General features: G+C 47.9%; 1 protein-coding gene across 9 annotated transcripts in view; it reads left to right on the forward strand.

The window, feature by feature from the left end:
- Positions 1–16,587, forward strand: part of LOC129831951 (protein turtle homolog B-like) — a 77,702-nt gene that overhangs the window by 9,235 nt on the left and 51,880 nt on the right. For 6 of the 9 annotated variants that reach the window (XR_008755833.1, XM_055895602.1, XM_055895603.1 and 3 more), the window contains exon 2: positions 15,068–15,313. Coding sequence is in view for 8 of the 9 variants with exons in the window: in XM_055895602.1 (XP_055751577.1) it covers positions 15,068–15,313 (246 nt within the window). In the remaining variant the exon portion in view is untranslated. Of the gene's footprint in view, positions 1–15,067; positions 15,357–16,587 lie in introns of those variants that run through there. The other 3 variants (XM_055895598.1, XM_055895600.1, XM_055895601.1) reach the window with 2 other exon arrangements.

Genomic DNA, 16,587 nt, shown 5'->3' on the forward strand with positions numbered 1-16,587 from the left:
CAATGTGGTACGGATCTGCTATTTTTATACTTTAGAATCGGAACCCCCATCAGAAGCTAGCCAGCTAACTAGCTACTAGCTAGTAGTCAGTTAGCCACTGCTAGCGGTCTTCACCGTTAACTCGGACACCAACCAGCTTCAGCTTGGTCAATACCTGCCAGTCTGCACAGTGCAATAACAACCCAGAGCATATCGGACTGCTTTTTCTCTACCTCATCACCGGATTCCTGCCGCAAGCCCTGGTCCATTACACTGGATCATCGCAGCTAGCTTGCTGCATTCGAGTGGCTACTGCTGCCTAACGCCTTTGTCCCGAAGCAAGCATCAGTTAGCCTTGAGCTAGCCTCGAGCTAGGCCCATCTTCGGGCTAGCCGAAGAGGTCTACCAGCTAATTCTTGGGCTACAATACCTCTTTTGCCAATTGGCCTGGACCCTTTATTGCCGACACGGAGCCCTGCCGATCCATCACGACTGGTCTGCCGACGTAATTGTCCAAGGTTTTTTCAACAGGTTTTTCCATTGCGACGTCGCCGAAGGCCCATCTACTAGCCCCGGCCCGGTAGCTGTCTGAATTGGCGTGTCTCCAGCTCGCCTAGCGTAGTAGCGACTACCAAACGGCTCCCTGACTCATCTACTGCTGCTCATTAGACACTATGATCACTCGGCTACACATGCCTCTCCCTAATGTCAATATGCCTTGTCTATTGCTGTTTTGGTTAGTTATTATTGTCTTATTTCACTGTAGAGCCTCCAGCCCTGCCCAACATGCCTTAGATAGCCCTTTTGTCCCACCCCCACACATGCGGTGACCTCACCTGGCTTAACTGGTGCCTCTAGCGACAAAACCTCTCTCATCATCACTCAATGCCTAGGTTTACCTCCACTGTACTCACATCCTACCATTCCCTTGTCTGTACATTATGCCTTGAATCTATTCTTCCACGCACAGAAATCTGCTCCTGTTTTATACTGTTCCACACTAGACCACCATGCACTAGACCACCAGTTCTTATAGATAAGTACCCTTATCCTACTCCTCCTCTGTTCCTCTGGTGATGTAGAGGTTTACCCAGGCCCTGCAGCCCCCAGCACCACTCCTATTCCCCAGGCGCTCTCATTTGTTGACTTCTGTAACTGTAAAAGCCTTGGTTTCATGCATGTTAACATCAGAAGCCTCTTCCCTTGTAAGGGCTGTCTCTCTCCTCATCCTCGGACGAGGAGAGGAGAGAAGGATCATCAGACCAAAATGCAGCTTTCGGGAAATAAGCCATCTTTTTATTTACAACGACGATGGCAACACGAAAAACAAAACACTTTCAAATATACAAAACAAGAAAACGACGTTGACGAAACCTGAACATAAACTTACATAACTAAACGTAAACTCACGGACAGGAAACAGACGACATCAAAATAAACGAACAGCCAAACAGTCCCGTATGGTACATACATTCGACGACACAGGAGACAATCACCCACAAACAAACAGTGAGAACACCCTACCTAAATATGACTCTTAATTAGAGGAGAACGCAAAACACCTGCCTCTAATTAAGAGCCATACCAGGCAACCAAAACCAACATAGAAACAGATAACATAGACTGCCCACCCAAAACACATGCCCTGACCTAAACACATACAAAAAACAACATAAAACAGGTCAGGACCGTTACATCCCTAAGTTTGTTTTATTCACTGCTTTAGCACACTCCGCCAACCCCAATGTCCTATCCGTGTCTGAATCCTGGCTTAGGAAGGCCACCAAAAATTCAGAAATTTCCATCCCCAACTACAACATTGTCCGACAAGATAGAACTGCCAAAGGGGGCAGAGTGGCAATCTACTGCAGAGATAGCCTACATAGTTCTGTCATACTATCCAGGTTTGTGCCCAAACAATTCAAGCTTCTACTTTTAAAAATCCACTTTTCAAGAAACAAGTCTCACACTGTTGCGGCTTGTTACAAACCCCCCTCAGCCCCCAGCTGTGACCTGGACACCGTATGTGAATTGATTGCCCCCCCATCTATCTTCAGAGTTCGTACTGTTAGGTGACCTAAACTGGGATATGCTTAACACCCCGGCCATCCTACAATCTAAACTAGATGCCCTTAATCTCACACAAATTATTAAGGAACCTACCAGGTACAACCCTAAATCCGTAACCATGGGCACACTCTTAGATATCACCCTGCCCAACTTGCCCTCTAAATACACCTCTTCTGTCTTCAACCAGGATCTCAGTGATCACTGCCTCATTGCCTGCATCTGTAATGGGTCCGCGTTTGCCCACTCCTCATCACTGTCAAACTATCCCTAAAACACTTCAGTGAGCAGGCCTTTCTAATCGACATGGCCCGGGTATCCTGGAAGGATATTGACCTCATCCCGTCAGTGGAGGATGCCTGGTTGCTCTTTAAAAGTGCTTTCCTCACCGTCATCGATAGGATGGCCAGGGTGTTAAGCATGTCCCAGCTTAGGTCACCTATCAGCACAAGCTCTGAAGATAGATGGGTGGGCAATCAATTCACATATGGTGTCCAGTGCACAGATGGGGGCAGAAGGTGGTCTAAAGCAAGTGGCAATGGTGAGAGACCTGTTTCTGGAAAGGTGGATTTTTAAAAGTAGAAGCTCAAATTGTTTGGGCACAGACCTGGATAGTAAGACATCTATCTCTGCAGTAGATTGCAACTCCGCCCCCTTTGGCAGTTCTATCTTGTCGGAAAATGTTACAGTTAGGGATGAACATTTCAGGGTTTTTGGTGGTCTTCCTAAGCCAGGATTCAGACACGGATAGGACATCCGGGTTGGCAGAGTGTGTTAAGGCAGTGAATAAAACAAACTTAGGGAGGAGGCTTCTAATGTTAACATTCATGAAACCAAGACTTTTACGGTTACAGACGTCAACAAATGAGAGCGCCTGGGGAGTGGGAGTGGAGCTAGGCACTGCAGGGCCTGGATTAAGCTCTACATCACCAGAGGAACAGAGGATGAGTAGGATAAGGGTACGGCTAAAGACTATAAGAACTGGTCATCTAGTACGTTCGGAACAGAGTAAAAGGAGCAGGTTTCTGTGCGTGGAAGAATAGATTCAAGGCATAATGTACAGACAAAGGTATGGTAGGATGTGAATACAGTTGAGGTAAACCTATGCATTGAGTGACGTTGAGAGAGATATTGTCTCAAGAAACATAATTTAAACCAGGTGAGGTCACCGCATGTGTGGGAGGTGGAACTAAAGGGTTAACTAAGTCGTGTTGAGCAGGGCTAGAACCTCGGCTAGAGCCTCTACAGTGAAATAAGTCAACAATTACTAACTAAAACCTCAATGGACAAGGCATATTGACATTAGGGAGAGGCATGCGTAGCCGAGTGATCATAGGGGTCCAGTGAGTGGCTCAGGCGGGCCGGAGAAACGGCGATTCAGGCAGCTAGTGGGCCGGGGCTAGCAAGCTAGCAGAAGGGCCTTAGAGGGACGTCACAACGGAAGAAGTCAGTTGTAGCCCCCTCGTGCTGTAACGTCGGCAGACCAGTCGTCGTGGATCAGCAGGGCTCCGTGTGGTGAAAGGGTCCAGGCCAATTGGCAAAATAGGTACAGTGGCCAAAGAATTTGTCCGATGGGCCTTCTTAGGGATAGGGGGCGACATTTTGACTTTTGGATGAATTGATGCCCAAATTAAATGGCCTTGTACTCTGTTCTAGATCATATGATATGCATATTATTATTACTATTGGATAGAAAACACTCTGAAGTTTCTAAAACTGTTTGAATTATATCTGTGAGTAAAACAGAACTCATATGGCAGGCAAACTTCCAAACAGGAAGTGAAAATTCTGAAATGGGTCGCTGTGAAAGGCATCGCCTATTCAATTGCATTATATTTATGGATCTGTATGCACTTCATACGCCTTCCACTAGATGTCAACAGGCAGTAGAACGTGGAATGAAGCGTCTAGCCTGATGTGGGACCGAATGAGAGCCTTTGGAGTGACAGGTCAGGTAGATTGCCAGTGCTTGGCCGCCCGCGCACATTGGGAATGTCATTTCTTTGTCTGCAATGCGTTAGGTAGACATGAAGAAATGCTCCGTCTGGGACGTTATTGCATATATATGAGAAAAACATCCTGAAGATTGATTCTCAACTAAGTTTGACCAGTTTATTCGACTTTTAATATCACTTTTTGAAGTTTTCGTTCATTTCGCAAATGTGTATGGACACGTGAGCTACACATGCTAGCCAAAGTTGCTAATTCGACAGACGTAATGGACATTATAAAACAAAACAACGATTTATTATTTTTATTGTGGAACTAGGATTCCTGGCACTGCATTCTGATGAAAGTTCATCAAAGGTAAGGGAATATTTATGATGTTATTTTGTATTTCTGTTGACTCTGTTGACTCCAACATGGCGGAGAATGGCTGAGCGCTGTCTCAGATGCTCAGCATGCTGTGCTTTTTACTAAAGTTATTTTTTAAATCTAACACAGCGGTTGCATTAAGAACCAGTGTATCTTTAATTATATGTTAAACATGTATCTTTCATCAAAGTTTATGATGAGTATTTCACGTTGCTATCTGTAATTACTTTCGCTATTTTGGAGCCATTTTTGAACATGGCGCCAATGTAAAACCACGATTTCTGGCTAAAAATATGCACATAATCGAACAAAACATAAATGTATTGTATAACATGATGTCATATGACTGTCATCTGATGAAGTTGTTCAAAGGTTAGTGATTCATTTTATCTCTATTTGTGGGTTTTGTGAAAGCTATCTTTTCTGTGAAAAAATGTCGGTGTGTTTTTGGATATTGTGGTGATATATGTTGTGTTTTCGCTGTAAAACATTAAAAAAATCGGACATGTTGGCTGGATTCACAAGATGTTTATCTTTCATTTGCTGTATTGGACTTGTGATGTCATGAAATTATATTATATGATATCCCTGTGGCGCTAGGCTAGGCTATTCTAGTCAGCGTTTCTGATGAGAATGATCCTGGATCTGGGATGGGGGGTCCGTAGAGGAGCTAACTGTCACGATCGTCTTGCGGTGAGAGAGAGGACAAAGGCGCAGCGTGTGAAAAATACATTCTCTTTTATTAGAGATGAGAGAAACACAAAACGAACACTATTAACAAAAATAAACAACACAACAAACGACCGTGAAGCTACAAACGTGAGTGCAATACACAAGCTACAAACGTTCTACATAGACAATTACCCACAAAACCCAAATGCCTATGGCTGCCTTAAATATGGCTCTCAATCAGAGACAATGAACCACAGCTGCCTCTAATTGAGAACCAATCTAGGCAGCCATAGACATACAAACACCTAGACAAGACACTGACCCATTAAATGTACAAAACCCCTAGACAATCCAAAAAACACATACATTCCCCATGTCACACCCTGACCTAACTAAAATAATAAAGAAAACAAAGATAACTAAGGCCAGGGCGTGACAGTACCCCCCCGCCCCCCCCCAAAGGTGCGGACTCCGGTCGCAAAACCTGACACAGAAGGGGAGGGTCCGGGGTGGGCCTTCTTATGGCGGCGGCTTGGGTGCGGGACGTGGCCCCCACTCCACCATTGTCAATACCCACTTTGGTGGCTCTGGTAGATCCTGGCTGACTGGCGGCTCTGGAAGATCCTGGCTGACTGGCGGCTCTGGAAGATCCTGGCTGACTGGCGGCTCTGGAAGATCCTGGCTGACTGGCGGCTCTGGCAGATCCTGGCTGGCTGACGGCTCTGGCTGGTCATGGCTGGCTGACGGCTCTGGCTGGTCATGGCTGGCTGACGGCTCTGGCTGGTCATGGCTGGCTGACGGCTCTGGCTGGTCATGGCTGGCTGACGGCTCTGGCTGGTCATGGCTGGCTGACGGCTCTGGCTGGTCATGGCTGGCTGACGGCTCTGGCTGGTCATGGCTGGCTGACGGCTCTGGCTGGTCATGGCTGGCTGACGGCTCTGGCTGGTCATGGCTGGATGACGGCTCTGGCTGGTCATGGCTGGATGACGGCTCTGGCTGCTCCTGTCTGGATGACGGCTCTGGCTGCTCCTGTCTGGATGACGGCTCTGGCTGGTCATGGCTGGCTGACGGCTCTGGCTGGTCATGGCTGGCTGACGGCTCTGGCTGGTCATGGCTGGCTGACGGCTCTGGCTGGTCATGGCTGGATGACGGCTCTGGCTGGTCATGGCTGGATGACGGCTCTGGCTGGTCATGGCTGGCTGACGGCTCTGGCTGGTCATGGCTGGCTGACGGCTCTGGCTGGTCATGGCTGGCTGACGGCTCTGGATGGTCATGGCTGGATGACGGCTCTGGCTGATCCTGGCTGACTGGCGGCTCTGGCAGATCCTGGCTGACTGGCGGCTCTGGCAGATCCTGGCTGACTGGCGGCTCTGGCAGATCCTGGCTGACTGGCGGCTCTGGCAGATCCTGGCTGACTGGCGGCTCTGGCAGATCCTGGCTGACTGGTGGCTCTAGCGGCTCCTGACTGACGAACGGCTCTGACGGCTCGGTACAGACGGGCGGCTCTAATGGCGCTGGGCAGACGGATGGCTCAGATGGCGCTGGGCAGACGGATGGCTCAGATGGCGCTGGGCAGACGGATGGCTCAGATGGCGCTGGGCAGACGGATGGCTCAGATGGCGTTGGGCAGACGGATGGCTCAGATGGCGTTGGGCAGACGGATGGCTCAGATGGCGCTGGGCAGACGGATGGCTCAGATGGCGCTGGGCAGACGGATGGCTCAGACGGCGCTGGGCAGGCAGGCAGCTCAGACGGAGCTGGGCAGACGAGCAGTGCAGGCGGCGTTGGGCAGACGGCCGACTCTGACCTGCTGAGGCGCACAGTAGGCCTGGTGCATGGTGCCTGAACTGGTGGTACCGGACTGGAGACACGCACCTCAAGGCTAGTGCGGGGAGCAGGAACAGGGCACACTGAATTCTCGAGGCGCACTATAGGCCTGGTGCGTGGTACCGGAACTGGTGGTACCGGGCTGGGGACACGCACCTGAAGGCTAGTGTGGGGACAAGGAACAGGGCATACTGGACCCTGGAGACGCACATTAGGCCTAGTGCGTGGTGCCGGAACTGGTGTTACCGGGCTGGGGACACGCATCTCAGGGCTAGTGCGGGGAGAAGGAACAGGGCATACTGGACCCTGGAGACACACATTAGGCCTAGTGCGTGGTGCCGGCACTGGTGGTACCGGGCTGGGGACACGCATCTCAGGGCTAGTGCGGGGAGCAGCAACAGGACGCACAGGACTCTGGAGACGCACAGGAGGCTTGGTGCGTGGTGCCGGAAGGGTGGTACCGGGCTGGAGACACGCACCATAGGGCGAGTGCGTGGAGGAGGAACAGGGCTCTGGAGACACACTGAAAGCCTGGTGCATGGTGTAGGCACTGGTGGTGCCTGGCTGGGGCGGGGAGGTGGCGCCGGAAATACCAGACCGTGCAGGCGTACTGGCTCCCTTGAGCACTGAGCCTGCCCAACCTTACCTGGTTGTATGCTCCCCGTAGCCCGACCAGTGCGGGGAGGTGGAATAACCCGCACTGGACTGTGTAGGCGAACCGGGGAAACCATGCGTAAGGCTGGTGCCATGTATGCCGGCCCGAGGAGACGCACTGGAGGCCAGATGCGTTGGGCCGGCTTCATGACATCCGGCTCAATACTCAATCTAGTCCTTCCAGTGCAGGGAGGTGGAATAACCTGCACCGGGCTATGCACACGTACAGGAGACACCGTGCGCTCCACCACATAACACGGTGTCTGCCCGTACTTTCGCGCTCCACGGTAACCTCGGGGAGTTGGCGCAGGTCTCCTACCTGACTTCGCCACACTCCCTTGTAGCCCCCCCCCAAGAAATGTTTTGGTTTAACTCTCGGGCTTCCAGCCTTGCTTCCGTGCTGCCTCCTCATATCGCCTCCTCTCGGCTTTAGCTGCCTCCAGCTCTTCACGAGGGAGGCAAAATTCTCCCGGTTGAGCCCAAGGTCCCTTACCTTCCAGTATCTCCTCCCAAGTCCTTTATGCGCTGCTCCTGCTGCTGCTTAACACGTAGCTTGGTCCTGTTACGGTGGGTAATTCTGTCACGATCGTCTTGCGGTGAGAGAGAGGACCAAGACGCAGCGTGTGAAAAATACATTCTCCTTTATTAGAGATGAGAGAAACACGAAATGAACACTATTAACAAAAATAAACAAAACAACAAACGACCATGAAGCTACAAACGTAAGTGCAATACACAAGCTACAAATGTTCTACATAGACAATTACCCACAAAACCCAAATGCCTATGGCTGCCTTAAATATGGCTCTCAATCAGAGACAATGAACCACAGCTGCCTCTAATTGAGAACCAATCTAGGCAGTCATAGACATACAAACACCTAGACAAGACACTGACCCATTAAACGTACAAAACCCCTAGACAATCCAAAAAACACATACATTCCCCATGTCACACCCTGACCTAACTAAAATAATAAAGAAAACAAAGATAACTAAGGCCAGGGCGTGACACTAACAGTCCAATTTGGACCCTGTCTTTCTAAAATTATCTGCCTTAATTGTTGCAAACCCTATTACTAGCCTGTTCAATCTCTCTTTCGTATCGTCTGAGATCACTAAAGATTGGAAATCTGCCGCGGTCATCCCTCTTCAAACAGGGAGACACTCTAGATCCAAACTGTTATAGACCTATATCCATCCTGCCCTGATTTTCTAAAATCTTTGAAAGCCAAGTTAACAAACAGATCACCGACCATTTCAAATCCAACCATACCTTCTCCACTATGTAATCTCGTTTCTGAGCTGGTCATGGGTGCACCTCAGCCACGCTCAAGGTCCTAAATGATATCATAACCGCCATCGATAAAAGATAGTACTGTGCAGCCGTCTTCATCGACCTGGCCAAGCCTTTCGACTCTGTCAATCACCGCATTCTTATAAGCAGACTCAATAGCCTTGGTTTCTCAAATGACTTCCTCGCCTGGTTCACCAACTACTTCTCAGACAGAGTTCAGTGTGTCAAATCGGAGGGCCTGTTGTCCGGACCTCTGGCAGTCTCTATGGGGGTGCCACAGAGTTCAATTCTCGGGCCAACTCTTTTCTCTGTATATATCAATGATGTCGCTCTTGCTGCTGGTGATTCTCTGATCCACCTCTAGGCAGACGACATCATTCTGTATACATCTGGCCCTTCTTTGGACACTGTGTTAACAAACCTCCAAACGAGCTTCAATGCCATACAACACTCCTTCCGTGGCCTCCAACTGCTTTTCAATGCTAGTAAAACTAAATGCATGCTCTTCAACCGATTGCTGCCCGCACCCGCCTGCCCGACTAGCATCACTACTCTGGACGGTTCTGACTTAGAATATGTGGACAACTACAAATACCTAGGTGTCTGGTTAGACTGTAAACTCTCCTTCCAGACTCACATTAAGCATCTCCAATCCAAAACTAAATCTAGAATCGGCTTCCTATTTCGCAACAAAGCCTCCTTCACTCATGCTGCCAAACATACCCTCGTAAAACTGACAATCCTACCGATCCTTGACTTCGGCGATGTCATTTACAAAATAGCCTCCAACACTCTACTGAGCAAACTGGATGTAGTCTATCACAGTGCAATCCATTCTGTCACCAAAGCCCCATATACTACCCACCACTGCAACCTGTACTCAACCTCAACTCTTGTTGACTGGCCCTCGCTACATATTAGTCGCCAAACCTACTGGCTCCAGGTCATCTATAAGTCTTTACTAGGTAAAGCCCCGCCTTATTTCAGCTCACTGGTCACCATAGCAACACCCACCCGTAGCACACACTCCAGCAGGTGTATTTCACTGGTCATCCCCAAAGCCATCACCTACTTTGGCCGCCTTTCCTTCCAGTTCTCTTCTGCCAAGGACTGGAACGAATTGCAAAAATCACTGAAGCTGGAGACTCATATCTCCCTCACTAACTTTAAGTATCAGCTGTCAGAGCAGCTTACCGATCACTGTACATATACACAGCCAATCTGTAAATAGCACACCCAACTACCGCATCCCCATATTGCTATTTATCTTTTTGCTCTTTTGCACCCCAGTATCTCTACTTGCACATCATCATCTGCACATCTATCACTCCAGTGTTCATACTAAATTGTAATTATTTCGCCTCTATGGTCTATTTATTTACTTACCTCCCTAAATCTTCTACATTTGCACACACTGTACATAGATTTTTCTATTGTGTTAATGACTGAACATTTGTTTATGTGTAACTGTGTTGTTGTTTTTGTCGCACTGCTTTGCTTTATCTTGGCCAGGTCGCAGTTGTAAATGAGAACTTGTTCTCAACTGGCCTACCGGGTTAAATAAAGGTGAAATAAAAAATTAAATAAAAAAGATGTCTAAGAAGGTTGTTATCTTAGTTACAATACTAAACTAATATAGGGCAGGCTATAATATATTGACTTGTCATCTTTCTGTTAGATGTATTGGTGCCTCAGTGATGACACCTGGTCTTTGAGAAAAGCTCAATCTGTGAAGATATAGCGGAGGTTAGAACAGAGTGTCACGCCTGAACTGAGATATCTCTGTTTTCTTTATATTTTGGTTAGGTCAGGGTGTGACTAGGGTGGATACGCTAGTTTTTGTATTGTCTAGTGGTTTTGTATTGTCTAGTGGTTTTGTATTGTCTAAGGGTTTTGTATTGTCTAGGGTTTTTGTATGTCTAGGGTTTTGTATTGTCTAGGGGTTTTGTATTGTCTAGGGTTTTTGTATGTCTATTTGTATGTTTATGTTTATGGTGGCCTGATATGGTTCCCAATCAAAGGCAGCTGTTTGTCGTTGTCTCTGATTGGGGATCATATTTAGGTAGCCATTTCCCTTTGGTGTTTGTGGGTTCTTATTCTATGTTTAGTTGCCTGTCTGCACTATTTCATATAGCTTCATGTTTCGTTCATTTTGTTGTTTTGTTAGTTTGTTCAGTGTTCTTTCTTTAATAAAGAAGAATGTACGCATACCACGCTGCACCTTGGTCCGATTCATATGACGAACGTGACACAGAGAGGGCCTGTAACATGATTTGCATAGCTGGCATTTATGTCTTGTTGAGAGCATAAATATATTCCCTTGAAAAAGTTCCCATAAACACTGCCGGGTCACTGTGTCTCCATTAAGGAAATGAAAACGGCGGTAGCAGTGACTGGGCCTGTGCTGATCGTCCTCTTATGATGATCTCATAAAGCGATTGGGGAGTTATTAGCTAGGCAGTATATTATCCTGGGTCTTTATGGTAATTCCTCTAGGATCCAAAAATAATGTTAGGCAGAAACCGTGAACTCCTGAAACCTGAACTGTCTGCAGGGAAACAATGGGTTTCAGCACTGCTGTGCCCCAAGCCCAGAGTGCAGGCTTTATAATGTGACAGCATTTAGTTCTCAAGCCAAACAATGTGGATAATATTTTATATTCCTCAACTTGTGTGGATAGTACTTGGCCTGCTTGGTCCCTTAGGGATAGACCACGTGAATTTCATGTTTTCATGTGATCACATGTGAAGTTAATGTGATGAAATGTGACAACATGTAAAGTAACGTGATAACATGAAACAACACGTGAAAACATGTGATCACATGTGAAGTGTTCAACAACAAAAAATTCGAATGTGAAATGAACGGGGTGGCTCATGTAGCTTAACCAGTGTTTGTAAAGTAGCTTACATAATGTATTGCTTTTCTCTTGCTCATGGGTTACAGTTGATGATTACCGTATAAACTCTCTAGACGCCTCTTAAGCCTCTTAATCTATTAGTGTGGAAGACACATGTTGAGTCAATAAAAATATGTTAAATTGATAGAAGAGGGCACGATTTCAGGAAACTGAGCCTCTTGAAGTATCAAATTCTCTGATTAGTCTTCTACAGAAAAATACTTTGTTGTCCATTACAGACGGACTCCAACTGAATAGATTAGTTTCCTGAAAATAGATCCAGTCACTAGGCAGCTCCAACACACTGTAAAAGGGTGCTGTGAAAACTGAGAGGAGATAGGAGTAGTCTAAGATTGAAATATGGGGTGCGTAAAGTATACTGCACAACTAATATGTTATGAAGGTGTAATAAATAGGGGTGTTTAGGCCATCAGCACTCCGTCCCCTCTACAATGTCTACTGCCCTGCAGCCATCACCACTCAGTCCCCTATACCATGTCTACTGCCCTCCAGCCATCAGCACTCCGTCCCCTCTACCATGTCTACTGCCCTCCAGCCATCACCACTCCGTCCCCTCTACCATGTCTACTGCCCTCCAGCCATCACCACTCCGTCCCCTCTACCATGTCTACTGCCCTCCAGCCATCACCACTCCGTCCCCTCTACCATGTCTACTGCCCTCCAGCCATCACCACTCAGTCCCCTCTACCATGTCTACCACCCTGCAGCCATCACCACTCAGTCCCCTATACCATGTCTACTGCCCTCCAGCCATCAGCACTCCGTCCCCTCTACCATGTCTACTGCCCTCCAGCCATCACCACTCCGTCCCCTCTACCATGTCTACTGCCCTCCAGCCATCACCACTCCGTCCCCTCTACCATGTCTACTGCCCTCCAGCCATCACCACTCAGTCCCCTCTACCATGTCTACCACCCTGCAGCCATCACCACTCAGTCCCCTATACCATGTCTACTGCCCTCCAGCCATCACCACTCCGTCCCCTATACCATGTCTACTGCCCTCCAGCCATCACCACTCAGTCCCCTATACCATGTCTACTGCCCTCCAGCCATCACCACTCAGTCCCCTCTACCATGTCTACCACCCTGCAGCCATCACCACTCCGTCCCCTCTACCATGTCTACTGCCCTCCAGCCATCACCACTCCGTCCCCTCTACCATGTCTACCACCCTGCAGCCATCACCACTCAGTCCCCTATACCATGTCTACCACCCTGCAGCCATCACCACCCAGTCCCCTCTACCATGTCTACCATCCTGCAGCCATCACCACTCAGTCCCCTATACCATGTCTACTGCCCTCCAGCCATCACCACTCCGTCCCCTCTACCATGTCTAACGCCCTCCAGATATCACCACCCAGTCCCCTCTACCATGTCTAACGCCTTCAGATATCACCACCCAGTCCCCTCTACCATGTCTAACGCCCTCCAGATATCACCACCCAGTCCCCTCTACCATGTCTAACGCCCTCAGATATCACCACCCAGTCCCCTCTACCATGTCTAACGCCCTCCAGATATCACCACCCAGTCCCCTCTACCATGTCTAACGCCCTCAGATATCACCACCCAGTCCCCTCTACCATGTCTAACGCCCTCCAGATATCACCACCCAGTCCCCTCTCACTGAGTCCTCTCTGTCACTGACGCATCAGATGCTACTGATGTTCTCCTTCCATTTCCTGCATATTATCAGTGTGTGTCTGTTGCTGCTTTGCGCCATTATCAGTTAGAATATACACTGAAAGTGCCTAATCTTTACTTTCATTAAGGATGATAAGTCTATGCATATTTAGCTTTAGATTGCAATTATAGGTGCTCTTGACTCCCTTCCCTGTAAATGGTCTCTTCGAGTCTAACTTATAGGCTACTTAGCCTCAGTATATTTATAATGCGTGTGTAGGCTGTGTTGCTGGTTTGTTTAGCTACGACTTTAGGTCTTAGCTACAGGCTGAATTGTGGTCATGTGCAGGGTCCAGTGACTCGGCGTATGGCACGTGTTCCAGTGAGTCAGTCATTAACTCTAAACCATGTTTTTTTATGCTGCCTTTTTTTGCACCGCTTACCAGAGAGACACAATGGCAGAGCAGATTCTAGGAGTAAGGCCCGTGACTGGCAGACCACAGCTCCACTTTAACAAAAAGTGTAATTTGATTAAATCTGCTCTGTTTCAGTCCAAAAGCTGTGCTGGCTAAATCACATAAAGTGGATTAACTCTTCTACCGGATAGAAGCAGATTAATATTGTAAACACAATCACTGACTGATGCATAGGACCTTCAGGGATGGAGCCTGTAATAGAGGTAAAGAGGCTTCATGACTGTTTACTTGGAAAGGAACAATGGCAACCGTAGCACTTCCTATTTTACACAACACTGACAATGGTTTACACATTCAACACAAGACATGAGTTCCATTACAGAAACCTACCTAGAGAATCGTACTGCTACCTTTTCCTCATCCTGAGGCGAGCCTTTCTTTACCACTACTGTACTTGGATACTGTACTTCCTGAAAACATTAGTAGCCATAATGCAAGTAATAGTCTTAATGAAAGCGCTAAGTTATTCAGCCGATGTTTCTGGAGAGTGAATCGTCAGCATGTCTATTGATCCCTGAAGCGATGTTCCCCCCGGGGCGAGGGGATGGGGGGTGAGGGAGGGAGGAAGGGCGGCAATGCTCAGTCTAATGGAGGAGATCCAGAGATCCAGGCTGGCTCTATGAGAGCAGAGCGGGGGAGGCAGCTGGACAAAATCCATTCCCAGAGTGAGCGTTCTGCTGAGGCAGGTAGGCCGACCTTTCAGCCGTCCGATAGGTCAACCCTCGGCAGTGTGCCTGGATATCCATGGCTAAACGCCAGCCCAGCCCTGGTACCGCTCATAGTAAAGCCCATATGAGCAGCAGCCAGCCCTGATCAATAGAGCCGCCTGAGCTGGTAACTTATTTACAGTACTGTAGGCGACCTACGCCTCAGACAGAATTCTCTCTCACCAGGAGAGATGACGACAAGGGAACTGTACAGAGCCAGACTGTCCTGTACTAGATCCATATAAGTACCTACTAGGGTCTATAAGTGGGGCCAACACTGTAGGCAGGGGTGTTCAATCTTAGTTTTGACGAGCTACATGGCCTGTTTTTTCAATCACTGTAGCTATAATGGAATGTGTGTTTTATAGGCATTGGGAAACTAAGCAGCAATATCTTCTCTGCTTGGTCAGCACAGCTGTAGTAGACGAGAACAGTACAGCACATGTACTGTACCATTACCTCCCTCCTTCTTTAAGGGACCCTCTGCTCTTTGGTTAAAATAACCTCTCCTGTTTTTCCCCCCAGTTGCCCACGGTGTGAGAGAGGAGCCCCAGTTTGTGACGGCGCGCGCTGGAGAGAGCGTGATCCTGGGATGTGACGTGTCCCCTCCCCTGGACGGCCAGCAGCCCCCCTACGTGGTGGAGTGGTTCAAGTTCGGAGTGCCCATCCCCTTCTTCATCAGCTTCCGCTTCCACCCTCCTCATGTCGACCCAGAGTACACCGGTAAGAGCCAAGCCGACCACTCTCCTCATGTCAACCCAGAGCACACCGGTAAGAGCCTTCCACTCTCTTCATGTCAACCCAGAGTACACCGGTAAGAGCCTTCCACCCCCCATGTTGACCAAGAGTACACCGGTAAGAGCCAAGGAACTAGTGAGCATTTGCCATATAGCCTGGTTCCAATGCTATGAAATTACAGAAAAGAACAGAACAGAGGCAGCACTAACACGCTGACGCACATTGCAGCTCAGATTAAAGTGTATTGTGGGGACAGATGCCATGTTACAGTAGAGCTGTGACAGTGTCATAATGGTTGAGACTGGGCCATGGTTCATGAGAACCTCCCCTGGGTGTTTTATGGGACTATATCCTTTCTGTGTCTACATGGAGCTGAGTGTCTGGAGATTACCATGGCCCACTAGGCCAGAGTGGCCTGCTGCCTAACACACGCATGCACAAACACACACAAACACACACACACACATGCACACTGTATAAGATCTGCCTGGCTGGCTATTCTCATGAATCCCCATTTCCCATTTCTCACCAAATAAATAATTCATCTGGGTGGAACAGAGATTAAATGTACTGTCATTGCCCGGTTAGACTGGCTAGTCCTGCAAGGCAGTCAATGTACTGCTATATTTCTGGGTGTTAATGTACTGTATTCCGCCTATATTTCTGTGTCTTAATGTACTATATTAATCCTATATTTCTGGATCTAAATGTATTCATGCTGGAGATAAGAGGTTTCGGATTGCCTTTTACAGTAGCAGAGCTCGTATGTGGGGGTAAGCTAGCTTCTCATGTCTCTCTGCCTCTGTCTGTGAGCTTTAAATGGGCATACCTGAAGACTGAAGTGTATTTTGTAATTCCACTATGACCTTATCTTTTACAAGGGATTCTATCTTAGATTATGTTAAATAATGGGGTTATGGTTCACATCATATGTGTTGTATTTATGTTAAAGTGGATTGGGAGTGGCACACCTCTCTCTTGCAGGGAGGAAAATACAGACTTTTACTGTTCGACTGAATATTACCCTTCGGCAAGTGTCTTAATCAGTGCTAGACAGAAATGGAGTGCTCCTCCTCTAGTGTGTTAGCCAATTGCCCAAGGTGATATGCAAATCTAACATTTAAAATCAGCTATTTTTGCACCAACTAACGCAAAGAAACAATCAATAATGCAGACACTATGATATTTAGTTTGTGCATTTTTAGTTAAAGATTTTTGGAGACAGGCTGGTCTTACATCTCACCCAAACCTAATTCCGTCTCTCCTCCAATCAGAGCCAGGGAAAAGCCTGCAGAGGGATTATGGTC

This window comes from Salvelinus fontinalis, chromosome 33, assembly GCF_029448725.1.
Source record: "Salvelinus fontinalis isolate EN_2023a chromosome 33, ASM2944872v1, whole genome shotgun sequence".
Classification (NCBI taxonomy): domain Eukaryota; kingdom Metazoa; phylum Chordata; class Actinopteri; order Salmoniformes; family Salmonidae; genus Salvelinus; species Salvelinus fontinalis.